At 46.9% G+C, this 22479-nt stretch overlaps 2 protein-coding genes across 3 annotated transcripts; one reads left to right on the top strand and one right to left on the bottom strand.

The window, feature by feature from the left end:
- Positions 1-10132: 10132 nt before the first annotated feature.
- LOC135385344 (uncharacterized) lies at positions 10133-17625 on the bottom strand. 2 transcript variants are annotated; one of them, XM_064614619.1, is made up of 4 exons: positions 17463-17625; positions 15628-16057; positions 13988-14050; positions 10133-10546 (listed from the first exon to the last, which is right to left on the bottom strand). In XM_064614619.1, exons 2-4 carry the CDS (start codon positions 15893-15895, stop codon positions 10347-10349), a joined length of 531 nt encoding a protein of 176 aa, XP_064470689.1. In that variant the 5' UTR covers positions 15896-16057; positions 17463-17625; the 3' UTR covers positions 10133-10346. The 2 variants fall into 2 exon arrangements, with proteins under 2 accessions (XP_064470689.1, XP_064470690.1); XM_064614620.1 differs by lacking the exon at positions 17463-17625 and adding an exon at positions 16290-16403.
- Positions 17626-17813: 188 nt separating this feature from the next.
- LOC135385343 (5'-AMP-activated protein kinase subunit beta-1-like) lies at positions 17814-19366 on the top strand. Its single transcript, XM_064614618.1, has one exon. The coding sequence runs from the start codon at positions 17931-17933 to the stop codon at positions 18759-18761; it is 831 nt and encodes a 276-aa protein (XP_064470688.1). The 5' UTR covers positions 17814-17930; the 3' UTR covers positions 18762-19366.
- Positions 19367-22479: the final 3113 nt, after the last annotated feature.

The raw sequence follows: 22479 nt of genomic DNA, 5'->3' as shown, positions 1-22479 counted from the left end.
AAGAAAGGACGGCAAAATGTTGGTCTCACCATCTGATTGCTCACAAGTGATATCGTGCAGTATTTTATTGGGGAGTCGATTGTGCCGACGCTAGTACGCCATGCGCACCAACATCTGCGTTACGGAAATCTGCTGCCGGGAAGTATGCCCAGAAAGGATGATTAATCTGCGCTGCTTGCCGCCGCGTTGCAGGCAATGCGCTCGGTAAACATATGTCGAGAGAAAGAACTGCTGCGATCGATAGCTTCGATTATCGCATCGTTTTCACAAAGTGCTTCGGGTCTACTAAACCCCCCTATTGACATGCGTGAGAAGTAAACGCATGGACCACGAAGAGCCATGGAGCTTCAACCTGTGTACCCTGGTATCTGAACAATGGTGGACCTGCAGCGTATGTCTAGAGGTGAGTGCGGGTAAGCAAACTTGGACCCGCACCCGCACAGTACCCGCGCGTGTGTGACCCGCACCCGCAATGCTGTCTATATACCCGCATGGGAAGTGAGTGGTACACACGCACTCGGCCGCCAGCTCGAACCCCCGTTTTCTTATTCACCAACCCGCCTGGGGGAACCCGCAGCGATCGCGAATTCCTACCCACAATTCGTGACGATGTGCGGGTAACTGCGGGTACCCGCACCCGCTCTCAGCTCTACTTATGTACTCATGAACGCAGAACTTCCAACGCAACGTCAACATTCATGAATACATTTTCAGATTGTTTGCTTACTTGAAGGCTTGGTCTTGAGTCACCGTTGTCCTGCGACGTAAACCCCCGAATTATTAATATAATTTTAGGAATGACTGTGACCCTGCTTTAAAGGACGGTCGCATCCGTCCAGTCGATTTCGAAATAATGGTGACATTTTATTCCTCGTTGACCACGGTATCGAAACTCTCACGTGAAATAGTGCCGCAGTTTGTATGCTATTCGGTGGAATACATCACAAAAGCACACGCTGGATGTTGAGAGTATGCCGGAATTCCCTCTGTATAAAAAGGGGAAAATGTAATTTCCTACACAACAAGTCCGATCACGGCCTTGGGAAAAGGGGTGCAGCGGCGGTGCAGGCGTTTGGACAGCGCCTTTCTCCTTCGAGAGAGACTCCTCCCAATTAGGGAATGACGTCACGCTGATCTCGTTGTCACTGCAGCCTCCGCAGCTGAGGAAGCCGCGCTGCTCTTTAAAGTAGCACAGAAGTCATTTTTAGCACCCTGTTTTCTTCCTATAAAACTGTGAAATAGGCCAGTAAGATGCACCATGAGAAGTAGTTCACACAACAGAAATTGAATTGAATTTAATGTACGCCGCAAAAAGTGACCGTGCGCAACGGCGGTGGAGAGCAATATACCAGCCTGTGATCTGCCTGGGACCTTACGCTGACGATACAGGGGCCATGCTCGCTGATCGGTCCAGAGGAATGCTGTCTGCTACACAAGCGTTTGCCGAGAGGAATGCACCTCGTCCCAATTGGGTAGGATGCGTGACGTCATGCTCGAACCCCAATGTGCAAATCTGGCAAACCGCGCACGCGCACTGTCGCAACAAGAGCAGCCGGTCAGTGAAATCACGTGCGTTTGTCTTTGTGATTAGTGTTTCGGGCTTCGATTACCGGCTACGGGCCTTTGTCTGTGAATAGTGTGTGTGCGTTTGAATCAAGTCAAGTAAAGTTGGTGAATGGGCTGTAATACGAGTAGGCGCATCTATATGGTATTATACAAACCGTATCCATCCAGTAACAACATAAATTGGTTTCTCATATTATGATCCAATGACCCATGTCAATATTACTCTTTCCATCTAAAAATATGAGTACATGATGCTGTGACATATATGTCAAATAATCATTTAAAAATTAAAACAAGCAGAAATATTTGACGCCGCGGTGGTCGATATATAGGGTGGGTACTATAAAACGTCAGTCACATTTTCGCGCGTGACGCTATATCTACTTGAGAGACAAGCTTCCGCCACCCGACACAGTAACTACTTTGTGCCAGAGAAACGTAAAAAAATCGTGGTTCTCATGCACTGCGTAAAAAAATTAAAACGACCGCACAAACTTTCGTCTTCATGCATTTCTTATGCGCTATACGGATGGACTGAGACGAAAGTTTGCGTGGTCGTATTTATTTTGACACACAGTGCTTGGTAACCACAATTTTTTTGTAGGTTTCTCTTACATAAATTCTTTACTCTGAGGCAGCGGAAGTCTGTGCGCCAACGGGGTATCGGTCAAGGAAATATCACGTCATGCACGAAAATGTGACTGACCATTTAGAGCTCCCACCCTGTACAACGGTAAAGTTTTCTGAATTTTGTTTAATCTTGCTTTCTTTCATATATTTTCTGAACCGTTACCGAAGATACTTTGAAGCATTCCTGCATCCCCCCAAAACACTTTAACCACTTCAGAAGGCTGCACACACAGTAGGCACCCCAACTCTTACCTTGTTCACATTCAAATGAAACATTCTTGAAGCTGGTATTTCGCCACAGCATGTTTCCTCAGCGTGTCAAAGCTTGTGAACTTAGACGTGCAGTCGTTCCATTTCAAAGGCGGGAGATGGACATCTGCACTGATATTACGCACGTTTGCTATATGCCTTCGTAGCATAGACGGTCTAGCAAATAACTCGTCGCAAAAGCGGCATGTCGTTGACGTCGTCAAGCTCGATGGTTCTGACAGGGTTGGCCTTTCCACGATCCCAGCATTTGAATGTGATTCAAACGCACACACACAAATCACAAACAAAGACTCGTATCCCGTACTCGAAGCCCGAAACACTAAACACAAAAGAAAGACGTAGTACGTGTACGTGCTATGTGGTACGACTACCTAACACGTAGTTTACATACAAACAAATGCACGTGGTTTCACTTGTAGTTTCACTGACCGGCTACTCTTTTTGCGGCAGTGCGCGTGCGCGGTTTTCCACATTCGCACATCGGGGCTGGAGCATGACGTCTCGCATCGTACCCAATCGGGAGGAGGTGCATTCCTCCCGGCAAACGCCTGTGTCCGCTACTCGGCTGTTTCGGGTTCTGAAACAGCATTGCTCCTGCCTCGGTCACAATTAGGGTTGCCACCTTTCAGAGTGAAAAATACCGGCTGAGGAAGAGGAGGTGGAATAGAGGAGAAGGAGGAAAGGCTCGTGGGAAAGGGAAAGTGGGTGAGGAACGTCCTAGCTGGCTCGACACAACCACCAACAGCCTTGCACAACCACTGCTCTTGTCCCCACCGAACACAGGGCTTAATGAATAACAATGATAATAATAACAATGAATAATAATAATAATGAATAACTAAGAAAACGACTGGTGACTGCGGAGTTGGGTCTGTGCTCCAGATTTATTCAAGCTGTAGTGAAATGTTGAAGGGAAAACCCCGTAAAAGCCCTTATGAAAGGTCTTGAGCCACAAATACCGGCAAAAGGCTGCCGGTATCACCTTCCTACCGGCAACCGGCAGAGCGCGCAGATAACCGGCCGTGCCGGTATAATACCGGCCTGGTGGCAACCCTAGTCACAATCCGGCCGCTCCTTCTATCCCCGGGCAGGAGGAGGAGGAGGAGTGTCGTTGGGAGGAACCCGAGAGGTCTGCCTGCCTGATGAGGCGGCATGTTTCTCGGGAAGGGAAAGGTGGTGGAGAGGAGGAGAGGAAAGGGTGAAGCGGAAGACCGAGCGGAATCCGCTCGGGGGGAGGATAGCTGCGTCCATGGGCCGACTTCTTCCCCGGGCAGGGTTGCCACCAGGCCGGCATTATACCGGCAGGGCCGGTTATTTGCTCGCTCTGCCGGTTGCCGGTAGGAAGGTGATACCGGCAGCCTTTTGCCGGTATTTGTGGCTCAACACTTTTCATAGGGGTTTTTACGGGGTTTTCCTTTCAACATTCCACTACAGCTTGAATAAATCTGGAGCACAGACCCAACTCCGTAGTCACCAGTCGTTTTCTTAGTTATTCATTATTATTATCATTGTCTTGAGCGAGTACGCTCGTTCTTTCTTTCTCTCTCTCTGTATACTCTCCACCCCTCACCCACTTTCCCTTTCCCGCGAACATTTCGCCTTTCCCTCTATTCCACCTACTCTCCCTCAGCCGGTATTCTGCACTCCGAAAGATGGCAACCCTATCCCCGGGGGAACTGACAAAAGTGGTTTACGGCGGCAAAGAGACAGGGCGCTGACCCCCCACTGACCAGCGTATAGTACGAGTTCCCCCTGTAACGTCATCGATGACGTGGCATCATACCTCCTCATCCTCGTTATACGTTTTTTTTTTGGGGGGGGGGAATAAATTGCACACATGAAAACCTTTCCTATTCGGTAAAGTGACACACACACTTTCATCAGACGTCTTAATCTTTTTTATGGCCCTCTGTACTTCTTTAAAGTTCGTTTAATTAATATCTAAGCACTTCTCGGACGAAAAAAATAGCGGAGTAGATCGTCGGCCGACGCCGAACATAGTGATATCTGTTTCATGGATGGGTTTCTGGATGCGGCCGTCCCTAAGGACATCCGTGCGGGTGGGAGAAGGTCTCTAGTGAGATTTGAGGGCAGGCCAGTAGTGGCTCCATACATGCACAGAACTGCTCACAAGAGAGAGTGGCTTCCAAATATAACTTCGTACTTCGTGAGCAGAAGGAGAGGACAATTAGGACCAGCAGCGTAGACAGAAAAATATTTTGGGAGGGGTTCTCTGGGGACATTACATGGGGGAGGATTTCACCCCCGTTTCCCTCTCCCAAATGCACTACCAAGGGTGCATTTCGGAGGTCTGAGCCCCCCCCCCCCCTCCCCGGCTACGCCACTGATCAGGACGACTGCTTACTCTCAACGGAACAGCTCTACTGGATTTCCATTGTATTAGCACGTAGCATAACCGAAACACATGACCACAGAAGGAAGGAAAAATTCTAGACGAGCACGGAAGGTGTTGCGATTTCCAACGGCAGCTGTTAGCCATCTTTGCTGACGTTGATTTTGTTTTGTTTCTGTGGAACGTATTCGATGTTCTAAGACCTCTAATGTGCGACTTCTTTTAATTCCCCGTTAGCGCCTCGACACAACCGTACAGACGTGGACAGATGGAGAGAAGACAGCAGGAAAGAGTGGGGGAGTGGTTTGGTGTGCGTCCTGGGCTGACTTCAGGGGGAACTGTGCCACCATTCGTCTGCGAAGTCTGTGCCACAAATCTAAGGGAAACCCCTAGTCGGCGGTGGATTCAAACCAGACCTTCCACACGACTTCGGCTACCACTAACGAGGGGACGCTTTTACTTATCCGGTCATGCCACTTAGAGTCACCAAATAGGGAGCAGAGTAGCGACACTGAGCCACGCCGGCGAGCGAGACCGCCATCTTGGGTCCGGCGCGGCTGCGTCGCCTAGCAATGGGACGCCAATCTCCCCCTTCTCCACCGCAACAGCGCGCAGCCAAGCCAGCTCGCAACCGAGGAAACCGGTCCCGACGAATCCCATGCCGACCCATGCATAGACGCCGGGTTTTCATTTTGCCTGGGGAGGGTGGGAGGGGGAGCGGGCTTCGGTCCAAGAGCGAACGCTAAGTATGTGTGTGTGTGTGAGGAAACAAGAGCACGGTTTCTCTGATAAGCTCCTCCGTGTTATGCATGCGTATACGGTACCGTCGGGGCATCATCGGACTTCCCTCTTGCAGGGCGACCTTTGCGCCTTTACTTTTGCCGTGCGCGGAATTTCTATCTACTGCGCATGCAAAATTTTCTTGGGTACGTTTTCTAGTAATTTTGTTACATGCTTAGAGTGCACTCATTCCAAAACTCGCAGTGATCTGCGTCTGATGGACATGGGCCAGAAAGAATAGATGTAGTAGTTGTAGGTAGGTTGTAGTAACTGTCCCTAAAAAGACTAGATACTGTTGTATGTGCGTATCGCAATTTTTATTCGATTTCTACAGTGAAATCAGGAGTGAAACGAAATGAGAATGGGAACAATTCCTACGCCATGGTGAAAAATGTGTTCCTTCGCCGGAGGACCGTCCTATGAACTCGCCTGCAATGACATCAAGGTTCAATTTGCGGGCGATCGCCCGCAAATTGTGGCCGTGCAGAAGCGCCACATGGTTCGGTCGTGCTTGCGATGTTGTTGATCTCAAATATGTTTTGATGCGACGGAGGCAGGAGAACCATCTTTCTGGCGTGCACGACGTCAGTGGAATGGCCAGTGCGATTTTTAAGAGTTCTGTCATTTCCGGTAAAAGGTGTATCGTTATCGCCCGAGAAGAATTCTACAACATCTTGAAATGCTTTCACGGGTATGACGCAACGCTACTTAGCAATATCGATCGCCATGTCCCGGTGTAACTCAAGACGTCCCGCATCGAAATCTGCACAGTAAAAATTAGATATGTACATGCTGTCACTTCTTCCTGTGACGAATCTCTCAGTGTGTGCCATATACGTATATGCTGCCACATAGCTGGTGCGTCTCTATCAACTGCCGATGATCGTCTCTTCGTACGTCTTTTCCTTGTCTCGGGGTTCCCTTCCATCATGTACAACCAGCTAGCTAACATCCGATCAGGGGCGGATCCAGACCCTCGGTTTGGGGGGATGGGCAGTTTCTTTGTCGGATCGCGTAGTTGGGGAGGGGAAAGAGGGAAATCCAATGTGTCAACTGACGTTTGGGAGCGGGGTGATCGCCCAACCGCCCCCCTTAAAGATTATTAATCATCACATGACATGATCCCTTAATGCCGTATTGGCCTCCACCCCTGGAATCCACACCTGACGTGGTGTCACGCTGCGCACTGCCGTTTAATTATCGCGGCGCCTGTTCAGTAGGGAGGTTTAGAAGGACTGCAAGAGATTTAGCAGATAGGAACGTCTTTACGGTAACAGTTCCGTAAACAGGGTACGCCAAGCACCCGATTCCGTTGCAGTGGCTGACCTCACGTTGGTCTTGGATTTGAAAGCTTTTTGTTTTGTTTCCGTGGGACGCTTCCGATGTTAAAACTACCTAATGTGTGCTTCCTTTTGATGTCCTTGCCCCGCAAGCAGATACCGCTCTGTAGCGCCGCTTGCCCTTTCCGCACCTGCGCGCGCACCTGTCAGTTTTCCTCCTCTCTGGAACGGAAAGGCAAGGAGGATTTTGGCACACGGACACGGCGATCTTCCGGAACCTTCCCGTTAACTGCCGCTGTAAAATATAGTATCCTCCGCCAGCCTGCAACAAGATAACACCCAGCCTATCTTGCCACCTCGTGTCCTTCGGTTCTTATTTATTATTATTATTTCTTTCTTTATTTTTTTGCGTAGCACAATCAGTCATCACCAGCCTGTGCTTATGGCGAATTCCGCTGGTCGTCTTCTTGCGGCACTGTGTCGTGTGCCGGTGTAGGTTCAGCGTAGAAACGTCCGAAGCGAACTCAGAGTCGGAAGTTGGGCTAGTTGGTTGGGTTGGCTGTCATATATGTCCCGAAACTCAGTCATCCTGGAAGCTCCTAGACTTCGCGAAGGCCACGAGGTGGCAGGATAAACCATAAGTTATCTTGTTGCAAACTGTTGGAGGGTGCAATATTTTTCTTTTCTTCTGTGATCATGTGTTTCGTTGTCACTATGTACAATACAGATCCAGTAAAGCTGTTCAGTTGAGAATAGACTGTGGTCCTGGTGCCTTCTTCTACGGTCCTTCTTTGTCTGTGTGGTAGCTCACACAGTATGAGTTCGTGCCAACTACCCCCCCCCCCCCCCCCCTCCATCCTTTAGTTCCAGATATAAGATGCTGGTTGTGTTTTCAGCTCCACAAAATTTGCAGAAACTTTGTAAATGACTGGTAAATCCAAAGGACCTCAGAAGAATGTGTAAAGTTAACCACACTAATAAGTTTGCAGAGTGTAAAACAAAATGTCACATACAGTATCCCTATGTCATGTGGTAAAATCCATGTTGGACAGACAGGGTGATGCATGAACATCAGACAAAGTTTGTACTTGGATTGTCCGTGTGCACTTAACCGTGAAAGTTGCATGAAAATACTGAACAGGCTACGAAGTTGCATGTTAGTGGTTGTCCTGCGTGTTGCTCTCTGCCTTTGTTTGCGGTCACGATGCTCAACTGAACATGCAATTGGACAACCTGCCCAATAGACACACTCATGTTTGTTTCACTATTCTTCCTGTGACCAGTTCATATCTTTGTACTTTTATCACGTCATGGCTGTCCAACCTCCCTTTTTAATGCCCCCCCCCCCAATCCCAATGGCATCATTCACTTCAACGGGCAAGTTTACTTTGCTTTTCATCGTCCATATGCTTCTCTGCTCTGTGTGTGATTGTACTTGAAGCAGCCTTGAAATAAATATCATATTGTAGCCCTCAATGTCATACTACGAAGACTCAGAGGATACATAGCGTAGCGTTGGTCTAATGGTTACACAGCTCTCAGAGTGTGAAACTCTTCTGCTATTAGTCGAGCCTGTTCATTACGATCTTCAGTATAACGATAACTCCAACAGTACGATCAAATCGCTGGTTCCCGTCAGCTCACATATTGAAGAACATGTAAACAAAACATCGATATAACGACTGCCGCGAAAGCGTTTGTTCGTGCATAGCGATCCGAACTCTCCCTGCAGCCGGTAAAACGCCGGTGAAAATCGAAAAGCAAGATTACACCTCTCCACTGAAAACAAATTACGGTAGCATTCTCAAGAGCCTTAGCCTCTGTGAGCGTTAACGCTCATTCACACATGCGTTCCTTGAGGCGGCGACATGCTCTCTGAGACCGCGAGGCAGCGGTTGTTCAGCGTTCCAGACTCTATTCGAGAGCCGCTACGTGCTGCATCTTTGCAGCACTCAAATGCTTTTTCATCCAGCCAATCGGAGCACTCGGAGGGATGGAAGTGGCTTCCTTTTGGCGCCTGTGGGGCTCTCGATATCGTGCTGGGATCTTTTGTCCTTTGTATGTGTATTTGGTGTTACCGTGTGAGTAAATTCTTTGTCACCAATAGTTCCTTGTGGTCTGAGCTGTCAACGATGAGCTGGCAATTTTTGCATACCACGGAATAGACGGAAATAAATGCGACTTGTATGTGACCGTGTGTTGGTCGTCGGTAGGTAAACGTGTGTCTCGCTTCTTCTGCCGTTCTTTCTCTGCATCTGTGCTATATTGTGTCACGTCTGTCATTCCAACGATTGATGTTTCCAGCAGAAATGCTTCACAATAATGGTAAAATAGATAACATGCTTCACAATGTTAATTTGGAGGAAGAGAGCTGGAAGTATCGGTACGATCTTGATGTAACAACAACAAGAGCAACAACGAAGCATGTTTGCAAGCTGGTGGCTCGGCTGTTTGTGACAGGTTCCTTTCAGCTGCGCCGCGAACGCTGAGGCGGTGCCGCTTTTTGAAACGCATGTGTGGATGAGCCTTTGAAGTGGGGAAACAGTGCATTTATCCACACATGACTCCTGGGGATTAGATGTGCGCATTGCAAGGCGCGTAATTTCGAAAGGGCACAAGGCGCTCGCGAGAGGTAGAGAAGGTTGTTCCCTCTCCACACCGTTCTCTCGCCCTCGTGTTTTTTTTTTTCTGGTTTGCTGCATGCTGCAATGGAGTCTGCAGTTCCGAGACACGTTTTGGCGAGGAAAGATTCCTGGCTCGGCCCGAGGTTGCACGTGCTCGACGGATTTTGTACTGGTGCAAAACCTTGTTGCGAAGTACTGTGACATCCAAAACGTGTGTTGGCAGACAAATGCGTGTTGCCACCCAAACACGCATCGACGAATTACCTGTGGGGGAGGAGCGTTCTAATAGTGAGAACGATGATGACTACGGCACTGGATGACGAACAATTAATGAAGTCGTCGTTCTCAAAAGGTACGAAGCATCACGTGGTATCGGCAGTTACGTTGTCCTTGGAAAAGCTCTTGACAATAGGCTTTGTCAATTAGGAGCTAGACAAAATGCTTTTGCGCTCAACAAACTCGCATGTTCAGCGGCGTTCTACTTGTGCCGATCTACTACACTGACGAGATCCTGAGCTGCAATTTCGTGAAAGCTCGGATACTCTGATATGACAATCGGATTTCGCGTTCCCGTCAATATGGGTATAAACGGGCTCGACTTATAGAAGTTGTGCGTTTAAAACAACACATATTTTCGAGATATTCTTTAATATTTTGCAATAATAGTATGTATTACACAATCTTACAGGCGCAGCACCAACAACATGAAGCATTGAGTGAAACGTTCTAACGACCCTTGCCAAGGCGCTCAAAAACAATGGCTGCAATGTCCTGTTGTAGAGGTATATGAACACATCTTTGGAAATACTATAAAAGCATTAGAACACCGAGTAGGCACCAACGTTATTCTTTCTCTGGAGTTTCATTCAAGTCCTCGATGTCGTCTTCCGGGAAGATCACTGACATCTGAATAGGACGGTGATCGAGTGCTGTCTGCTGGCACGTAAGCTTCAGCAGTTGCTGAATAACAATGTTCCGGGCATCCAGTTCCTCTAGAAGGTCGTGCCGTTCTTCTAAAAGTGGACCCAGGTTGTACGAAATTTCTGGAATGGGAACATCAGAGATGTGAAATGCTAAAGAAACAACTGCAACAAAAACATGAGTGCAGATTTGCCTGCAATTTATCATAATTTCACACCTTACATGAGTGGCACTCATTGTAAAACAAGTAATATTAAATCTTTCATAAAATATCTCAAGTCTCCCACACTCACCCTCCTTGCTTATGACTAGAGACCGGATCTTCATGCAGATGCATATTTTTTCCTGAACATGGTTTACATAGGGGGTGACATCAAAGCTCATTTGAGCCTTGTCCCAAACGATTTGCGGTATGTTTTAAGTGCATGTAAATGCATATTTCATACGTTGCTGCATATTTCCCTGCTCGTCAGATATGACGTATCGATCTGAACCATACTTCGCATTGCAAGCCGCCGCTTACACACTCGGCATCGTGCCGTCTGCTGTGATTCCTTCCCTGCGAGCGTCAACACCACTCTGACTGCTCCAAACGCAGATTGTGCCCTCGCTTGCTGCCACAGAGAGCGTGACGCGTTCTCTTCTCTGGCGCCTACCGTGCGTCTGCCGCTTTTACGTTGTTTCCTTACGATGCCGAGACCTAAGCCATCAATTTCATGCCTCTAGAAGAGATGGACGATAGAGAAGCCAGATTTGTGCACCGACGGAAAGATATTATTCTGCATGATTTGCGAGAAGAAGGTAAGAAAGGAGCGTGCATGGAACGTTCAACTATAGACGAGGAACACTTAAGTTTCATCCCTTGCTATATTTTTGCTCTAGGAATAGCAAGCCGACCTTCGGTCAGGCTGACCATTCCGAAATAAACATATATCCTCCCCCTCATCCCTTGATGTTTACGAGGCATGGGCTTTCATGCATTGGTGAGGATTACGAACGAGAATCTCTCAAGCAAATATGCGTAAATAGGGCTCGCTTTGCGACGCAATGTACGCGCAAAGACGCTTACTAACGACGCAAAATCAAGGTCGTTCTTTAGTATGTACTTCACAGCTGTGACTGCATGTTGTGACCAGGTTTAGTGCATAGTTGCATGCATATTTCATTACTTTTTAGCGCATATAAATCCGGTCTCTACTTATGACTAAAGATGAATGCTTGTGCGGGTATACCCGTGGGTACCCGCACAAGTTTGTTCTTCGTGGATACACATTTCCGTGTCATCGCGGGTAATAAGCGGGTAGACCGGCACTGCCTCCGCGGATTACGCGGGTGTACCCGCGATACCCGCAGGCACAGAGCCAGCCGTCGGCTTTTGGTGCACGACCCGATTCATTGCGAATATTTGGCCCTAAATACTTTCAGATACGTTCCTCGCTTTCCCCCCCATACCCAGACCTACTGTGGTATGTGAGATGAGGACAGCTTTGTCATTTACTGGCACCGCGTCCTATGGTTACCCTTTGACTATGTTTGCCACATGGGGCTAATTTTGGCTACCTTTCGGCACCACGACTGGTATGCCACACGTTAGTAAGCTGGCAACCATTGTCAGCAGTAGTCACAGCGTCTGGCAAGGCGGACAGTGTCCCTGCATCAATAAACCATCTTGCGCTGCGACGATCATGCGGCATATCTGAAACCTGCATACGTGCTGGGCTGCTGGTACGCGCAGGGATGTACGGGTGCGGATGCGGTGCACCAATGAAAATGGCTGAGGGTGCAGATGCGGACCGTGCGCCCGTGGTCGAGGTACGAATTTTCAAACCTGCACTTATCTCTACTTATGACAACCCATTGAGCTGTACAGCATCTAGTGGTTGGCAGCATAGGTGGGCATTTTGCTGCGGCCTCACTCATCCTCACCTCACGAAGCATAGACTTTATTGGCCTCACTCACCCTCACCGAAGTTTCCTCACCAGTAACTAAACCTCAGTCGCCCTCACCCTCACATTCCATTTTAAATTTTGCCCTCACAAACCTCACCTCAGGGCATCGGGATCCCGAGAGGCCTCACGATCCTCATCCTCACATGCGTTCACCTCATGAGGGCCCTCATGTCCTCACGGCGACTCACGTACTTTCGCCTAATGAGGACCCACATGGCCTCACGAGTCCTCATCCTCACGTGCCCTCATCTCACGACGGCCCTCATGGCCTCAAGACCCCTCATCCTCACGAGCCCTCGCCTCGTGAATACCCTCATGGCCTAACGTGTCTTCAAGTCACTAGGAGGCACATGAGCCTCAAAAGAACTTTCTGTCATGTTCACATGACACGTCGGCGTTGAACTACTATGTCGGTAGTTGGTACTAATGATACTGCGCGGCATTAAACTGTTTATAGGGTTTCGCGCTGTGCTTGGATAAATTTGGTAACAGTTGTTACTGTCACAGTGAGGTTTAACGTTAGTGTTTGGCATCTGCAAAGAGGAGACCGAACCCATCACCTCATCCCATCACCTCGTCCATGGCCTCATTCGTGAGGTCCCTCACGAAAGGCTTCATGGCCTCATCCGTGAGGTCCCTCACGAAAGGCCTCACGGCCTCATCCGTGAGGTTCCTCACAAAGGGCCTCACGGCCTCATCCGTGAGGCTCCTCACGGAATACGTTGTACCCTCATGACGACTGGCCTCATGAGGGCCCTCACGGTGGGCCTCATGAGGGCAATGCCTCACGACTGTCCTCGTGAGGAACATTCAGCGTGGTCTGGCCTCACTCACCCTCACCTCATTGTCGTGAGGTGAGGGTGAGGCGTCTTCATGAGGGTCCTCATGAGTGAGGACGCCCAGCTATGGTTGGCAGCAAATATGTAGTCCTTGGTTTGTTCATCCTTAATGTCAAGCATTACACTGTACGTGCTCAATGAATAGCAAGCTTTCATTTAAGCGTATCAACTACAGTATATATCCGTGTCAGAATTGCTATCAATGGGGCATCAATACAGGAGAGCATGCTCACAGTACACACTATCTAGGTGAGTAAAGCGTAAAGTGTTTGCGTTTCAAAGAGCAGATATCCTATTTTTAACCACAAGCATAAAAAATGCAAGAAGACACATTTTAAAGTGTTAAATGCTTATGTTCAGGTATGTCCAAGTAAACAAGGACAGTGATCAGTTACATTACTTGCCTGGCAATGACAAACTCTGAACAGCATTTTCCAAGAAGACTGTTTCGAATGACGCTGTCCATGGAGATAATTTTGGCATATTTGTCACTCCGCAGGTACACATGCATAAAATGAGACTTGGGCATACGCTTGCAGGAACAAGAATGTTCGTAACTTATTTGCACCAGAAAGCGAGGTGCAGTTACTTACAGAATACGGAGGGCACAAAACATTATGAACACATGTCAGCGTATCAGAAAAGTTAAATTTTGTACAGCTTTTCACAGGCTTTCAAGAGTGATAGCATAGCAAGAGTGAAAACCATGCATGGATGTGAAAGGGCAAAAGATGGCAACAAATCTATTTTCAGAACTTTGAAATGTTGACTGACCTTTAATGAGGTAGGATAGCTCACTACAAAGTACCATCAGTTGCTCACAGTCTAGCTCCCTCACTGAAAGATAAGGACAGATGTGAACTCCTTAACATGGTTTTCATTTACACCATTGGATGAACAGATGAGGCAAAAAAATGAAAAATCTCCTTGCTGGTATAATAGCATAAACGCAGGCTAACTGGTGGATGAAATCCATGACGAAACAAGCTCGAAGTTCAAGTAAGCTAAACAAATGAAGTTCAAAGCTCGAGCTTCGTTGTGTTTCCGTCTAATTCGTGTTGCCCATGCTCGGGCTTGTTTCATCATCAAGGCTTCTTGCATACCAAACTTCTGACATGCAGCTAAACATTAAGCATGTAATGGGAACAAATGGGTTTATCGTATGGTGTTCCTTCATGATGTCACAACCAACATATTTCACCATTATCAATGATGACTGAAGACAGCACACCATGACCTCCAGACCTCTTCACTTCAAAGCAGGGAAGGGTAACGGACGTATTTTTCTTACTGTTTCCATTTTCGTTACTGCTATATTTTTGTTTCCGTTATCCGTTTCTGATACCATCCTTTCAATTTCGTTTTCGTTACGTTTCCGGTAATGGAAAGGCTGTTACAGAGCTGAGGGAGAACAGCCAGTCCGGCTCTGTCAGCACCCTGTTTTGCCCAAGTGCTGCTTCGGTGTCACGCGTACACACTACACAAGTAATTTTACGTTGTTGGGATGTGCACATCTTGCAAGACTTTTAAAAAAATGTAGGAACATTTCTTCAGTCTTCACTCACTCTGAGTCCAGCAACTCAAAATGGGCATAACCTTCATCCAATATCGCATTCATAAGCAGACGCTCTCAGCATGCCTCTACGCTGACGCTCTCTACTGCCATAGCAAAGGTGAAATGAAAAAAAGTAAAAAACAAATAACTAAAAATCGTAGGTTGTCATCCTCGTACTATGGTAGAGTATAGTCATGTGTTGATGTCATGGAGTTATGAGGACTGGGACGAGGTAAGCGAGGGATGCACCCTCAAGACCCAATATTGAGCTTTGTTTCCATGCTCACGTGCAGTATTTAGAGCATTACAGGGAATGGAGTCATCAAAATACAAAAATAAAATGACAAGTCACTCAAATGTCATCGCACAACAGGAATAGCCATTACCCGAACTCAATACCAGACGATAATTTTCGTTTCCGTTTCTGTTTCCGGTAATGGAGGACCGTGGTATGCGTTTCCGTTACCATCTCCAATTTCAGTAATATACCGTTTCTGTTTCCGCTACCATTACAGTAACCCTTCCCTGCTTCAAAGTCATGTTCGCTCCATGTGAGATGACATGAAATTTAAAACAATCATGCTTTGTCAACAGATAGTTCAAGCATTTCCAACCTTGTAATCTAAGGTGGAACTTATTCCCATTAATTCCCACTGTGTAAACAAAACACCACCAGATACAGGATCACAAGCTTTCGAGCTTCTAAACAAATATGTATTTAGCTAGGCTTCAAATCTTCTGCACAGTGAAGAAAACTGACATAGGTCTTGACATGATATACTGTGCATAGCCATTGAAGGGACATCACGCATCTGCCACAGTGTAATCACACAAGTGCAAATAACGAATGGATACTTACACTCTATAAGCGATCTCTTTCTCCAATACTGACGTGACTTGAAAGCTGGGCAAGGTGATACACAGGCTGCTTTCATCGGAACGGGGTCAGCGCACTGACTATCTGTCCCTTTAATGTCTTTGGCACAAAATTGGCATAATCTCTTAGTCGGAAACACTTCACTTCTCAGCACCCGCTCCAGCTCGCTGGTGGGTGTGATGCCCATATCACAGAAATCACAGAGACCCTCGTCACCGAGCCCCCGCACATACTTCCTGTCAAAAGCCATGTTTTTTTTTTTGTGTGTGTGCGTGTGCTGACGTTCAAGCTGGTTTCTGTCTAGCAGTCAATTCAGGGCAAACACTAAAAATATCATCTTCTGGGTAGAAGACAGTCAAATCTTCTTGATATGCCCAGGTATTGCATGGTTGAGCATACTAATCCTGGAGGCCTGGAATAAAAAAAAGTACTATACTCAATTGTAAAGATTGCCAAAAAAAAACAAAAAAAAGCAGCTGATTGGTGGAAAATCGTGAGTGCATACTGTAACCAGACTGTGCAAAGTGTCTTGAGCAGTTCCAAGTTTCTAGGCAATAATGACTGAATCATCCATTTTTTAAATGACCAGCATACCATACACATCAACAAACATTCAAGCTTTCGTATTAATAAGTACAACTCACAACGTATCTTCACAAGTATGTGGATAGCCAAATGTGACACAATTTCAGCTGTGGGCAGATCCGCAGTGCGACACCAATAATATCAACTAGAGTGCGCAACGCACAACGGCCCTTACACAGACACACATACCCGGACACGTGTCAAGAGTGGAACACCTGCTTTGGAATATCTGTTCAAACTGCCTACTGGAAGCAGACTCGTGAAGCAGGTGCAAGCATTGGAACCTTTTTTGTTGTTGTTAGTATAGGCGGAGAGTTTTCAATTTGCTGGAGGGAGCCAGGGGCACAATGCCCCCCCCCCCTTTTTCATACACAGTGGTTGGGCAGGGTGTTGGGGAAGCAAATTTTTACAGGATTTTCATGTTCACTCGCATGAACTATGCGATTCTTAGGGTATCCCTCGAAACATTCATCTTGAGTGTCACCTGGGTACACTTCCTCTCCTCTCTCTGAGGAGAGGGAACCTCTCCCCCTCCTCCACCCTGGGAAAGTTTGGGGAGGGAGTGGGCTCATGCCCCTAAGCCCCCCCGCAGTCGGCGCCTATGGTTGCTAGTGTAAAAATCCCACTTCATTGTAAGTTAAAGGTGCGTCACCGTAAAAGGCAAGAGGACAGAAATTAAGTCGATGTTTGTTTGTGTGCCTTGTTTTAAATGTTACAGAGAACAGTACGAGGTCCACGTATGATATGATGCAATGATTCACTCCTCTGTGTGCCATGCGTTTCAGTTCGCTACGGCGACCTGTTGGAACCGAGAAGCAATTGACAACAGAACATTTGGTGCTGAACAAAATATTCGAAATAAACAAAAAAAAAAACTGGAAGGTGTAGTGTAGCAAACAAGCTCCAGAAGGCTCACTTTAGCGAGCGTGAGACACGGCAGCTTTGAAATAGAAATACATTTTTGAACTCGTCACTCCGTAATCATGCTTATTTATTCATAAAAATGAGCTACAGCTTAAGTTTCTGAAGTCATGTGGAACATCGCTCATCGACATTGTATATTGGCCCCGTGGTACGTTTGCGACTTTTCAAACGCTGTCACAACTCATGAACGCTCTATATAAAGGGCCTCGGTCCATTTGGGACACGAGGACTACGCAGAAAGACGAAAGTACACTACCGGCATACACTATCTCTCTTTCACTGTCCTTGCTTATTCTACCTGTACTTACATGACTTACGCGTTGAGCAAGGCACCTCACTTCGAGTAAAATAGCACATTTCGTAATTCAGAAAGCAATCTATGAATATCAATGACTTCCAGCACTCTTGCCAACGAAGAGACCCTTATGTAAACGTTATCGCTGCTTACCGCGAGAAAAACAGAAAAACAAATGTTGCTAGGTCACATGGTAGCATTACCGCATTACCGTTGCTATAACATCAGCACAAAAAAAGTTTTAAAGCGTATGACAGTCTGTGATTCTATTTTTCTTTATGTGAGCCGTTGTTTGATGACTCTTCAAAATCTGCCCCATTTTTCTGTGCAGCAAAATGAACGCATGGTGCAAGTGGTGCAATACTTCAGTACGAAACTTGGCAACCTTGGCGGAAACGCAAATGGCTGCCAATGTGTAATATATGCGTAACCGCAAAGAACTTTTTCGTTTTTATTTGTCCTTTAAAGACGACGTTGCAAAATGGGGAACACCGGGTCTGGCAGTAAGCGTGATCGCACCTTTTCCACGGAAACTGATCCTCCATCGTCGCCTGGTAAAGATGACCGTGCATTCGAGTTCTCAACGAGTGGGTCGCGGAAGAGCCGCTTCATCTACCAAGCTTCTTTGGATGATTCAGATGATTTTCCGTCTTACAAAAAAACAGATGGAGAAATGCGACCACGATCTGCAACATTGGAGGGAGGCACGCCCACGAAAACCTTACTACCGACAGTTTTCAAGTGGGAAGGCGGTGGGAAAGATGTCAGCATCAGTGGTACGTTCACGAACTGGAAGCCTATCCCCATGGTGCACAGCCACGGCGATTTCGTGGTCATCCTCGACGTTCCAGAAGGTGACCACCAGTATAAGTTTAAGGTCGATGGACATTGGGTTCATGACGAGCACGAACCAACAGTCGACAACGACCTGGGTACCAAGAATAACCTCATAAACGTCAAGGCCTCGGACTTCGAAGTATTCGAAGCGTTGGCTATGGACAGTGTGGGGTCAGGCTCGTCGCAGAGCATTTCGGGTTCGCCGCCAGGAGATTATGGACAGGAACCAGCAGTGCGCAAACCCTACGAGAAAAGCACGGGGCCACCCGTCCTGCCACCACATTTGCTTCAAGTTATCCTCAACAAGGATGTGCCATTACGATGCGAACCTACACTTCTTCCAGAACCGAACCACGTTATGCTGAATCACTTGTACGCGTTGTCCATCAAAGACGGCGTTATGGTTCTCAGTGCCACCCACAGGTACCGCAAGAAATATGTCACTACTCTGCTATACAAACCCATAAGAGGCTGAAAATGGGGAGTCTTCCCTCGTCAGATTGCTTGAGCTCCACGATACATCTCTGTACAGAGCGCAACAGAATTTGCAAAGCAGAAAAGTAGTGAACCACGAAGCAGATTATTCAGTTGCATAATGTGCTATACAATTACCTTTTTCTAGGAATCCTCGCAATTACCATTCCTTTTCTGACTGACGTAGGGTGTTATGTACAATTGCTTCATGATTGTTATGTTTATTAAAAAGTTTATTAGAGTATATAAGAAACTGCTTTCTGGCAGCTACAATAAACGTTCATCTTACACATGCAGTTTAAGATGGCTTAAACACGCATCACTGGCATGTATGTATGAAGGGCATGGGTACACAAAAGTGCTAAACCGCAAAATGAGGCATTAGACTGATAAGTGTTCTGCAGTTCATTCACGACCTTTATCAGTGAAACAGTAAGGAGAAAATCGGTGATGTTGCCTTTGCAGATTCCTGGAAATAGAAGTGCACTTTTCTTGAAAGCATATTGGTCTTGTAGTGCACTATGTGGCCCAGTGTTTTTCATGTACCCAGCCTGATCATCACATCAATAAAACCACAGGCCAGCAATGCTGGACATTCCGTTGTAATGTTTTCTGGTTTTAGTCTTGTGGCCACTGAGAAAAATGCAGATTGTGGATGGCAGACGACTTCGAAAAATATGATCCCCGCTTGCAAACAGTGTTGCCTTCAATGTATATGATCTGCTTTCCCGTAACACCTATCGTATCAAGCTGCATTATTCTCCAAGATACACGAGGCTGTACAAAACATCAAGTCGACATAATACTGATAATTAGAGCCCAGATTTATATACGCTAAAAAGTAATGAAATATGCATGCAACTATGCACTAAACCTGGTCACAACATGCAGTAAAAATGTGTCATATATGCGGTAAAAACTCGAGCCGTATATGAAGCGATCTTGCACACCGCCACCGAGACGAGTGGTTTCTAAATGTAAATGTCCTTTTTATTTAACCGGATATGTTGGGGTTACAATGAAAGATAACGAAAAGCGGGATATTCAGAAAAAATAATACAAGGCCGTGTTTCAATGATTGGAACTGTTGAAGAAAATGTTTGCCACCAGATATCGTTCAATATTGTCTGGAGTGAAGTTCTGGCGCCTGTCAGTCAAAACGTTCTTATAGTTCAAAAATGACCTCTCTACGTCGCACGTTGTGAGTGGAGCATACTTGAAGGCTGAAAGTAGGTGTGCGGGCACAACCTCCGGTAGGGTGGCGTTAGGAACCGAAGCAAACAGATCGCAGACTACTCGGAGAACGGCAAATCCAGGATTCTTTTATAGCACGACGTCAAATTTTCTAACAACCTTTGCGCCAACTGGACTGGTAATCATTGCGAGCTCCTCGCGTACACCTTCCACCACATCCAAGGATTCCATGAGCAGGAGGCCTCCCGTTTCAAGCTTCCGGATGGCTCGCGCAAGGAAGACCAAGTGCGTTTTCACTAACTGTACCTCCACAGCTAGCACCGGGTTTCCAAAGAGCGCTTGTGCTTCTCTGACAGCGCTGCCGTCCTCGGAACTGAACGTGTTCACCACGTCCTTCAAGTCGTCGAAGTGAGTTGCATAGAAGTCGACTGCCTCCAACCAGGTGCCTCATCTTGTGACAAGAGGTTCTGGGGGCAGGGGAACGTCTGGCATCATTGCTCGGTATGTTTCTCTTCGACTTGGCGCCTTCACAAAAATTTTCTTCACGACTGACACCATCTTGTTGACGAGTGGGTAGAGCCCCCTAACTTCCTCTGCCACGCGGTTGAGGCCGTGCGCTAAACACGTTACGTGCACAAGGTTTGGATAGAAAACCTTCAGGGTGTCAGCAGCCTTTATCACATACGCAGCTGCACCCGCGTAAAATACCCTAAAGTTCTCTCCGCCCCCATCTGGCCTGAGTAGCTCGAGAGCATCGTTTACGAATCTGGCTACAGTGCCGTGGTTTGTTTTCTCAAGTGTTCGACTCGCAAGCAGATAAGGCCTGGACCTTTGATTTTCATCAAGTTTTCCAACAACAAGATGCGCTACGTAGCGACCGCAAGCGTCCGTCGTCTCATCTGCAGCAGCCCACAATGGGCCGTTTCCAACAGAAGACCTTATTTCGTTCACGGCTTTCTCGTACAAAAGAGGCAGGTAATTCTTGCGGAGAGTTGACTCTGCTGGTATCTCCCTGTGAGTATACTTCTCAAGGCATTTTCTTAGCGTCGGGTTTTCGAGTTTGCACCACAGAATATTAGCCGCGAGGTCCACACAAAATTCGTCAAACTCGGGGCGAGAGCTCGCAGCATGGGCAAGTAGGGGTTGTGAAGTCCTGCCCCTCTTTGCCTTTTCAGAAATGTGGCACTGCGACCTCACATGCTGGTCCACTTGGAACTTCTTCTCTGCATTGACCTATAAGAGACAGAAAAAAAGAAAAATTGAGTCAGGAAACATAAACAGCCATGGGAATGAATTTCTGTGAAGTAAATACTAAAGAACAACGTTGATTTTGCGTCGTTAATAAGCGTCTTTGCGCATACATTGCGTCACAAAGCGAGCCCCATTTACGCATATTTGCTTGAGAGATTCTCGTTCGTAATCCTCCCCAATGCATGAAAGCCCATGCCTTGTAAACGTCAAGGGATGAGGGGGGATATATGTTCATTTCGGAAAGGTCAGCCTGCTATTCCTAAAGAAAAATATAGCAAGGGATGAAACGGGATGAAAGGGAGCAAGTGTTGCTCGTCTATAGTTAACATTCCATGCACGCTCCTTTCTTACCTTATTCTCGCAAATCCTGCAGAATAATATCTTTCCGTCGGTGCACAAATCTGGATTCTCTGTCGTCCATCTCTTGTAGAGGCATGAAATTGATGGCTTAGGTCTCGGCATCGTAAGGAAACGACGTAGAAGCGGCAGACGCACGGTAGGCGCAAGAGAAGAGAACGCGTCATACTCTCTGTGGCACCCAGAGAGGGCACAAGCTGCGTTTGGCACAGCCAGAGTGGCGTCGGTGCTTGCAGGGAAGAAATCACAGCAGACGGCACGATGCCGAGTGTCTAATCAGCGGCTTGCAATGCGAAATACGGTTCAGATCGATACGTCATATCTAACGAGCAGGGAAATATGCAGCAAAAACGCAAAATATGCAGCGACGTATGAAATATGCATTTACATGCACTTAAAACATACCGCAAATCATTTGGGACAGGGCTCAAATGTGCTTTCATGTCACCCCCAATGTAAACCATGTTCAGGAAAAGATATGCATTTGCATGAAAATCCGGTCTCTACTGATAAGTGGGAGTTTTCGTTGCAAGAGATCCACAATCATGAGCAGAATTAATACGGCAGATTGATAAACAGCATATTACACACATAATATGCGTTTAGCATCCGCAAAGTGTTGTCAAATTAAGACAGAAACAAGGTGGAGTATCTAGTGCACAATTGAAATTGAAGTGATGAGAATTAAGTGTGTTGAGATTTTTCAAGGTGGATATTTTCGAAGCAAGGGTGGAAGTCCGAGTAAAAGGGGATACAGTCACATCAGTGCAAAATTAATTCCACACGTCTGACACACAACAACTACCATACTGTACAACCTTCTGCAAATCCCAAAGGTTTTACTGATGCTCCTTTCAATGCATGCAAACTTGCATCATGTGCTGTACAGAGGAATCTGCAGTCGTACCATTTCAGTG

The sequence above is a fragment of the Ornithodoros turicata genome, chromosome 2 (genome assembly GCF_037126465.1).
Source record: "Ornithodoros turicata isolate Travis chromosome 2, ASM3712646v1, whole genome shotgun sequence".
NCBI lineage: Eukaryota > Metazoa > Arthropoda > Arachnida > Ixodida > Argasidae > Ornithodoros > Ornithodoros turicata.
The sequence above is the reverse complement of the archived record's forward strand: the minus strand, read 5'-3'. Positions and strand labels throughout refer to the sequence as shown.

Coding starts and splice junctions, on each gene's coding strand:
- LOC135385344 (XM_064614619.1), bottom strand. CDS start 15,895: ATGGCTTTTGACAGGAAGTATGTGCGGGGGCTCGGTGACGAGGGTCTC. Junction 14,051..15,627: donor AAAGAGATCGCTTATAGAGT/GTAAGTATCCAT, acceptor CTTATCTTTCAG/TGAGGGAGCTAGACTGTGAG. Junction 10,547..13,987: donor GCTATCCTACCTCATTAAAG/GTCAGTCAACAT, acceptor TTCCCATTCCAG/AAATTTCGTACAACCTGGGT.
- LOC135385343 (XM_064614618.1), top strand. CDS start 17,931: ATGGGGAACACCGGGTCTGGCAGTAAGCGTGATCGCACCTTTTCCACG.